This window comes from Callorhinus ursinus, unplaced genomic scaffold (assembly GCF_003265705.2).
Source record: "Callorhinus ursinus isolate GAN/ISIS: 27379988/994484 unplaced genomic scaffold, GSC_fseal_2.0 scaffold100, whole genome shotgun sequence".
Lineage (NCBI taxonomy): Eukaryota > Metazoa > Chordata > Mammalia > Carnivora > Otariidae > Callorhinus > Callorhinus ursinus.
The window spans coordinates 127,837-137,163 of record NW_027397162.1 but is presented as its reverse complement, the minus strand read 5'-3'; the positions used below and the strand labels follow the sequence as shown (position 1 = coordinate 137,163).

Genomic DNA, 9,327 nt, shown 5'->3' with positions numbered 1-9,327 from the left:
AGCCTATTAAGCCGCCCAGGCACCAGAAAATAATTTCCTAATATCACCAAATACCCAGTGCTCAAATTCCTCCAATAGAAACAAGAAACTGGGTTTAAAAAGTTTGTTCCTCTCATATAAACGCTGCAAAAACTTGAGATCTTGTTGAATGTAGGGGTTTTTTTGTTTGTTTGTTTGATTTTCTTTTCATTCATTTGTTCGTTAATCTTGGCCTCCCCGGGCTGGGGAGGGATGCCGGAAATTTTGGGGTGGGGTCGCTAGGGACCCTTCCGCACCTCCACCGCCAGGTAAAGGGGGGGGGGGGTTGCTGCAGAGCGTGGAGTCCACTCTTCCTCCAAAGCTCCTTCCCTCTGCGGAAACCCAGACCTTCCCCTCTGCGGGGTGGGAGGAATGGGACATCCCGCCACCTCCCCGCTGCCCCCGCCCCTGAAGCGCGGTCTTGGGACACCGCCATCGGTCTTGGGACTACATTTCCCAGCGGTCCTCGCGCGCCCCCCTGGCTTGGGCTCCTTAGCGGACACGAAGCGGCGGGGGCGACGGGCGCGGGGGCTTCTGGGACTGGTAGTTTGGCGGGCGGTGCTCGCGCGCACTTGGGACGGGGTTTGAATTCCGCTCAGCCTCATTCGGCTCCCGGAGACCGCGGGCTGTGCGCTGAGCGGTGAGTTTGCGGCGGCAGGGGGAGGGGGCGCTCGGGGAAGGGAGGGAGTGTGTGTGGGCTGGGGGGCGGGCTCCGCATCTGCCCGAGGAAGCGGGGTGGCTGGGCTGCGCGCTAAGGAGTCGAGGAGCCGTCCGGTCCGCGACACCCGGATTCCCGTCCCGTGGACCGGGGACGCCGGCGGGTCTGGGGGTGGTGGCTCCGAGTTAGTGATTGGCCCGCCAGCAGGTGAGTGTGCGAGGGAGGGAGCTTGGCTGTGGGGGTGCCCGGACGTGGGGGACTGACTCGGGGCGGGTGGCCACGTGTGGAGCCACGTCTGTCCCGGCGCGGGGCTCCGGTGCGATCCCGCACAGCGCGGCTTCCGACTTCGCGAGGCTGGGCTCGGACTGCGTGAGCGTGCGTCTGACTGCGGGCTTGTGCGGTGTGGCCCCAGCGCCCAAGTGCGGCTGGGGCTGTGGAGTTGGCGGGCGTCCGAGTGGGTCCGCCCGCCGCTGCGCCTCCCGGCGGGTCCGAAGGCGGGTGACGGGCGTCTTAGCTGTGTGCGGGTGGGGGTTGGTGTCACCCCGAGTCTGCCCGTCGAATGTGTGTGGTTGTGTGTCTGTGACTCTTGGTGGGTCATGACTGTCTGTCCGGTTGTGTGGCCACGGTATTACTGTGTGGGATTGTGTGCGAGCTTGTGTCTGACTTTTGGGTGTGGCTAGGTTTGGTTGTGTGCCTCACTCTGTGTTATATGACTGTATGTGTGAGGCTGTGCCTGCCAGTATGAGTTTGTGTGTATCTTAGGAGGTGTCTGACGTGCCTGCATCCGTGTGATTGTGTGAACTTGTGTGCTTGGAGACACAGCTGAAGACTGTGTCTGTGTGGTTGGGTGCAGCTGTGGGCGTTTGTGTGGCTCGGAGTGTGTCTGTGCAGTTGAGTGAGTTTGCGTCTGTAGGAGTTTGTGTGCGTCGGAGTCTGTGTGGTGGGGTGAGTGTGTGTGTATTTGAGTGTGTGTCTTAGTGTTTGTTTAAATATGGGGGTGTGTGTGATTGTGAGTTTGTCTATATCTGTGTGACTGTATGAGTGTGTTGGTGACTGTGCGAGTTTGTACTCAAAAGTGAGTTTGTGTGTTTCTATCCGTTTGATCACATAAGTTTGTTCATTCCCACGCTCTTTTGCCAGGGCGGTCCCTGGGCACCTCCGGAGCCTGACCCATGCGGGCTCCAGGGAGACACTCGGGGCAAGTACCGAACCCGTGCCCGGTGGGCCGGCTGCCATGGAGGAAGCCCTCGCTGACTTAGACCTCCGGCGTAGAGGGCAGTCCCGTGGCTGCAGGTTCCACGTGGCAGCCGTGCTCAGTGCCGAAGCGCTGAGGGAGACCCTGTCACCCTGTCCTGCCACCCTGGCTCTGGGAGGAGATACCCAGCAGGGCCCGCACTGGCACTGAGCAACCCGGTCTGAGAGACACAGGGGACTCTGATGCCCAAACCCTCCACTGGTGTGGCCGGCGTGCCTCAGGGTCAAGCTGAGGACCAGGTACTAGCCCCGAGGGCCACTGGCATTCTCAGGTCTTTCTGAGCCCCTGGGTCTCAAAGATTTCTCCTGTCATTGCTGGGGAGAGAAATGAAGCGGAAGAGGATGCTGGAACCGCTCCTATGGGGACTCTCTCCGGGGCCGGCTGGGGAGCACGAGTCCACGTGGGAGGCAGGATGGTCAGACTTGAGGCATGCTAGTTTGATGGGGGAGGCAGAGACATCAGGTCAGCTCCAGGATGCTAGAGAGGTCAGATGGGGGTCAGAAGGATATGTTAGTGACTTGGCCCGCTGCAGCATGGAAACACAGGGGGACAGTCTTGAGGGGAGTTTGGGACAAGTGGAGCAGCGGGGGGCCCCAAGGAGGCATTTGGGGATGTCCAGGAGGATGCTTCTGATTTGCAGAGAAGGGCACCAGCAAACCAGCCTTGGAACCTCCAGTGAGTCTGCATGTGCACGCCCTGCCTGGCGTGGGGGCTAGGAGAGAGATCAGTGTGCACAGCCAGGAAGGTGCACCTGGGGGTGGGAGGGGTGGAGTGTGGTGAGGAGGGGGATGGGCCCTGGGTGAGAGCCCGTGGGCTCTGGGTGTCAGGGAGAGAGGGAAGGGCGTCTGCGTGTCCTGGAGGGGGACTTGGAGTTTTGGGATGGGCGTCCACAGACACGCATGTCTCCGTGTGTGTGAGCCTGTGTGCGCCAGAGGGTTGCCGAGCATGTGCATGTGTGACTGCACACGTGTGTGCATTTGCCAGCGTGTGAACGTGGTTCCAGGTAGGCCTCCCAGGCCTAGGGAGTGGGTCAGAGTTTTGGAAAGTAGCCAGGAGAGTAAAAGTGAGTGTGTGCACGCGCACGCGCGCGCACGCGTGTGTGTGTGTGTGTGTGTGTGTTATGTGGTGTGTGTGTGTGTGTGTGTGCATGCACCAGTCTGTTAGGGGATCAGCTGGCGCCTGGGGGTCATGGTGCATCTGATGCACGTAAGTTTGTTCATTCCCGTGCTCTTTCGCCAGGGCAGTCCCTGGGCATCTCCGGAGCCTGACCCGTGCAGGCTCCAAGGAGACGCTCTGGGCAAGCGTACCGAGCCCATGCCCGGTGGGCCGGCTGCCGTGGAGGGGAAACCCTTGCTGATTTAGACCCCCGGCATAGAGGGCAGTCCCGTGGCTGCTGCCTGTGCCCGGCCCCCATAGCCCAGCCACCCCTGATCCGCGGAGCCAGGCACCTGTGCCCCAGTTGCTCCAGAGCATGACGTCTGTGGCCCGTGGATCTCCCCCAGCACTGAGCTTGGCCTTTCCCTGGAAGGCCTGGCCCAGGTGCAGGGGCTAGATTTGTCCCGGAGGGCTATGTGGTGAGACAGGATCGAGACCCAACTGGAAAAGCTGACAGCAGCAGGGACAGTGAGGCAGGGAAGGTGGGAGAATGGGGGGCTGAGGCACGAGGACCCCTCGCCCCTAAGAACAAGTACATTGTAACCAGCACAGAAACCGCCTGCACTCTGGCTAAGGTGCTGCCATCATCCCTGGACAAGAGAGTTCTCATGGATAATCATTTAATGGCCTCATTTTTATGGCGGGCAAAGCTGAAGCAAAGAGGCTAAAAACCCCCAAATTGTGTGTTGCCAGTTTAAAATATAGGACACTCCTAAAAACTAGGACACCCACTTAAATTTGAATTTCAGATAAATAGTGAATTACATTTTAGTATAAATATGTTCCAACTATTGCATGGAACTTGCCATATTATACTTAAAAATAACTGACTCAGGGGGGCGCCTGGGTGGCTCAGTTCCTTAAGCCTGGAACTCTTGATCTCAGAGGTCGAAGCCTCGTGTTGGGCATGGAGCTTACATTTTTGAAAAAAGAAAAAAGAATTTATCCAAATAAGTAAAAAAAAAAATGATTTTTTAATATAGACGTGTCCCATGCAGTGTTTGGGACATACTTACACTAAAAATTATTCGTTTGTCTCAAATTCAAGTTTCAGGTTGCTGTGTGCTTGTTGTTATTAACTAGGGCCAACCTGATCCTGGAGCTCTCACAGCCGGTGCCTGGCGGGCCGGAACGCCCTCTCCACCCTCTGGACAGACTGGCCCATGGCCCTGCCTGCCTAACTGCTGGCCCTTCCTTCCCAGGTCAGGCCAGGGTGCCCGATCCCGGGGCTGGTCCTCCGCAGCAACACCGTGGCAGTGCGGGCCTCCCCCCTCGGGCTGTGGTGAGGGGTCCTGTAACCGGCGGCCTTGCCCTCACTACAGTCCCGGGAAGGAGGAGGAGGTGAGATGAGGTCCAGCTCTGAAGCACCTTGTCAGGCTGCCTTATAGCTTCAGAACAGGGCCAGGAAGACAGGAACACCAGTACCAGCCAAGAGCCACATGTATTGAGTGCCTGCTGTATGCCAGGCACCAGAGGCCCCCTTGATGCCTGGGTAACCAAGCTTCACCGTCAGGGCCTCAGCACTTTGTATCACAAGCCCCAGGCCCCACGAGCTCTGGCCTTGGCCTTGCCGGGCGCCATGCCACACGCTGTCCATAAACCATCCAGTTGGCCTTGAAGGCAACTCTACGAGGGAGGTGTGGCTAACACCTCTCCTCCACAGTTGAGGACACAAAACGGTGGGGGGGGGTGATGTCACCTGCCCAAGACCACCCGGCTTCCCCAGTGCTGGGACTAGAACCTGGGCCCTCCATCGCTACGGCCCATCCACTAATTGCTCTGGTCTCTGCCCCTAGGAGAGGCCTGTGCTGCACAGGATACTGCATCTCAGCACCGCAGAGCGCAGGGGGACCATGGAGGTGAAGACCCAGCTACCTGACAAAGGAGGTAAGAGAAACACAGGGTGGAAAACTGTGGGCAGGTGGGAGGGGGGCAGGCCTCTAGGGCCTGGTGATGGTGGGAGGATTTACTCTGGAGACCGGCCCCCAGCCCCACACACCACCCACTGGCTTCTCCTGCGGTGGGAGGGTGCAGAGGGGCACCCGGGATGGAATCTCCCCGACGCTAACATCCTGTCAGTGGATCCTGGGCACTCCTCTGCTCAGAGCCTGCAGGGGTGTCTTCGGGGAGCCAGAAGCAATCTGTGCGCTCCTGCAATCAGCTGCCCATTCAGGGGGCCACAGAGTCATCCAGGTGGGAGATGATGGAGGTCCGACCCAAGGAGATGGTGGATGGGCAGGGCAGGAGTGGGCCAGTTCGGGGTCCTGCTGGCAGCGTGGCTGGGTGAGGGAGGGCTCTTGGGTTTGCCGGGATGCTTCCTGTTTTAAGCCTTTTTCTGTGTAGGGCGCCTGGGTAAGCGTCTGCCTTCGGCTCAGGTCATGGTCCCAGGCTCCTGGGATCAAGCCCCACATGGGGCTCCCTGCTCTGTGGGGAGCCTGCTTCTCCCGCTGCCACTCCCCCTGCTTGTAATCTCTCTCTCTCTCTCTCACGCTCTGTCTCTCAAATAAATAAAATCTTTTTAAAAAACCACTTTTTATGTGGAAATAATTTATATTCACTGGAAGTTGCCATAATAGTAGAGAGGTCCCACGGACCTTCATCCCATTTCCCCAAATGGTCATGTCTTAAGCAGTGATAGGACAACACTGAATGAGGAAATACATCCTGACCCAATGCATGTGTATTTTTTAGGGTCGGTTCTCACATTTGTCGCTGAGTGTGACCATCACACCAGTCAACATACAGAACTGTTCTGTCACCACAGAGATCTCCCTGGAGCTGCCCCCTTCACTGTCCCTCCCTCTCCCCCATGTGGCTGTGACAAATCTTCTCCATCTCTGTGATTCTGTCATTTTGAGAACCTTGTATCAACAGAACCATGCAGCCAGTGACCTTCTGAGATTTGCTTTTTCCCACTCGGCACAGTGCCCCGGAAAGCCATCCGGGCTGCTGTGGGCACCCTCACTTCATCCCTCTTTATTGCTCAGTGGGGTTCCGTGATGTAGCTATACCCCTGGAGGGACACCGGGGTTGTTTCCAGTTGCTGGCTATTGCGAATAGAGATTTTTGTGTGAATGTGTGTTTTCATTTTGGGGGCAGAAATGCTCAGGAGCGTGATCTTTCACCAACAGATCAGCCAGAGAAACAAGATGTGTTGGGATGCTGTGTTTTAAAATCTAAGAAACCACTTTCCCTCACATCCTCAGGAAATTACCCACGTACTCTGATCCGGGAAGAAACGTGGCCCAACCTACTGTTGCTCTGTGCCAAGTGGTATCCTGTCTTCCACTCCTGCCTCCACCAAACTGTTCCCCGTTGAGCAGGCCAAGGAATCTTATAAAAATGAGAATCAGGTCCTGTCAGACCTCTCAAGCTGGAGAATGATACAAACTCTATATAGGGTTCCCAGTGGCCCCAAGGGACGGGGCCCTGCTGGCCTGCCTTCATCATACCCATCTCTCTCCCTCCAATTCAACAGACTCCAGCCACCCTGGCCTCCTAGCTTTGCCTTTAACATCCCACCTCAGGGCCTTTGCACATGCTGTTTCCCTGCCCAAGAATGCTCTCCCATCATATGCTCACTTGGCCATCTCCTTCTCAAAATGAAGGTCAAAACAAAGTCATCAGCATCCAGGGACTTACCTTCATTCCAACCTAGTTTATTTTTGTCACGATGTCTGTCACTCTCTGGTATTTTCTAGTGTATTGATTTGGTCTTGGTCTCTCTGCCTCTCTCAAATTTGAGTATTTGAGATCCTGGGAGTTCTAGTCCACCACAGACTCCAGTGCCCCCATTGTCTTACCCCAGCCCCTTCACTCACTGGCATCTCCTGCCTGTTCCCTTTTGACCTTTGGGATGCAGTTTAACGCATGTCTTAGGGCACCCCTGTGCAACCTAGAGCAAGTGTCTTAACCTCTCTGTGCCCGGGTCCTCATCTGTAAAGTGGGATGATGATGGTAGCCATCTTGTAGTGTTATTATGAAAAACCAAATAAGGTGATACCTGGATAGTATTTAGAAGACGGCCTGGCATACAGCAAGTCTTGATCCATATTAGCTCTTGTGGGTTTCATTATTGGGATTTTATTGAGTTTCCCTACCTCATTACTCCTTCTTCCTTCCCAGTCCTGCCTTCTCAGAGCCCTGCTTCTACTTCAGAGAAGCTCTCCAAAAAGAAGGGGAAAATGCCAGTCAGATTCCTGCCGGCCTGGAGCACGGTAAGCCTTCTCCCTTTGACCAGAGGGCCCCTCAGTTCTGAGAGGTCAGGCGCATCTGCCACTCTCTCTGCCCGGCAGAGACCCTCGGGTGGCAAGGGCCCCCCTTGCACCTCCACAAAAGGATATGGCCCCATCCCGTGGGGACTGGATTTCCTGGGCCTCTTTCCTGCCTTCTTCTCTTTCCTAATTTCTACCTCCGCTGGAATGTCGCCTCCTCCAGGAAGCCTCCCTGCTCACTTCCTCCTCATCACTCCGTAACGCCTTGCCTTGCTTAGTTTTCTTCAGAGTAGTTATCGCTGTGTGATGCAACCATGAGAACAGAAGGCTGGGACAAGACAGTGACACTGGCAGTGGCTGAAACCGTGTTTGGGTGTCAGCCCTGAAGGGGGGCGTAGAGGCCAGGGACACCGCTCAGCATCCTGCAGTCCACAGCACACAATGATCTGGCCCCCAAATGATCTCACCCGTGCAGAGCCGAGAAACCCCGGAATAGGGATGGGCTGCTTTTGCAAAGAAAGGGGCATTAAGTGCAGGCCCCACCCTCCTGGCCCTTCTGTGCCTCACAGCTGCGAATGCCAGCCTGGTGCAGCTGAGGGCGAAAACTCGGAGTCTGACTGCAGGTTCACATCCCCCCTCAGCCACTCACAGTTGTGAGACCTGGCACTAGTTCCTGAACAACTCTGGGTACCCTGCAGTTTCCTCATCTGTAAAATGGGGCTACAAGGTTTACCATGGCCCAGGGGTTATTCTGAAGAGTGAATGAACTCGCATCTGTGCTGTTTTTAGAAAGCGCCCGGCCTGTAAGGGTTTGTAACATGAATGGGGGCAGATTCCTGTCCCCCAAGAAGGGTATGTTGGCATCTCTACTTGACAACCCCATACCCCCCACCTCTGTGTCTCATCATAACGAGTGGGGCAAGTTACTGGTGCTTTCTGGCCCCGTTTCCTCATCTGTAGAATGCAGAAAGCACAGAGGCTACCTCCTGAGGATGAAATGGGACCATGATCGGTCAGCCCTGCAGAGAAGGAAAGTGCTAGAGGTCACAGCCCTGCCAGAAACCGCTACAGCTGTGTGCACCGCACCGAGGCGGGATGTTTCCTGTTGGAAAAGCAGCGTTTACATTTGTATGAAAGCAGATAGTTTTAAGAAACCAGATGAGGCAAGAGTTGTAGCAGCTGAGCTTCCAGCCCTTACTAAAGCGCCACGCCCTGTTACGGATTCCGTTCTTGGACTGTCCGTTGAATGCTCACACTCCCCCGCCAGGAGGCAGCACTACTCTTTATCCCGACCATTTTACAGATGCAGAGACTGAGCCGCCGGAAGGCAAGGCCCCAGCCCGCACGCAGCCAGGCGGGCAGCAGAGCCCTCTGTCCGGCCCCCACACTGAGGGGCACGGACCCCACTCCGGGAGCGAACACTGTCCCCTGCCTGCTCTGCTCTCTCCCCTTCCAGCAGCTCCCTTTGCTTCGGCTCCTCCTTGCACACTGTGGCAATGCTCTGCAGGGCCTTCCCTTTCCAGCCCTTCCCAGCGTTTTGGGAAATGCACGCCCCATGCCTTCGGGGATTTCTCTGCGGCCACAGCCCCTGCACCCCTCTGCACCTGCAGTCCTCCGCACCTGCACCCCTCCGCACCTGTGCTCCTGCGGCCCTCTGCACCTGCGGCCCTCTGCACCTGCGGTCCTCTGCACCTGCACCCCTCTGCACCTGTGCTCCTGCGGCCCTCTGCACCTGCGGCCCTCTGCACCTGTGCTCCTGTGCCCCTCTGCACCTGCACCCCTCTGCACCCGTGCTCCTGCGCCCCTCTGCACCTGTGCTCCTTTGCACCTGCAGCCCTCCGCACCTGTGCTCCTTTGCCCTGTTGCACCTGCACCCCTCTGCACCTGTGACCCTCTGCACCGGCGGCCCTCCACACCTGTACTCCTGTGCCCCTCTGCACCTGCAGCCCTCCGTACCTGCACCCCTCTGCATCCGTGCTCCTGTGCCCCTCTGCACTGTGCTCCTCTGCACCTGCAGCCCTCTGCAC

At 57.1% G+C, this 9,327-nt stretch overlaps 1 protein-coding gene across 1 annotated transcript in view; it reads left to right on the top strand.

Moving 5' to 3' along the window:
• The first annotated feature begins 564 nt into the window (after positions 1–564).
• LOC112806455 (uncharacterized) overlaps positions 565–9,327 on the top strand; it is a 16,944-nt gene continuing 8,181 nt past the window's right edge. Inside the window, exons 1-3 of the mRNA XM_073889003.1 lie at positions 565–658; positions 4,883–4,973; positions 7,212–7,303. Of these exons, the coding sequence (XP_073745104.1) occupies positions 4,940–4,973; positions 7,212–7,303 (126 nt within the window). The 5' untranslated portion in view covers positions 565–658; positions 4,883–4,939. The remainder of the gene's footprint in view (positions 659–4,882; positions 4,974–7,211; positions 7,304–9,327) is intronic.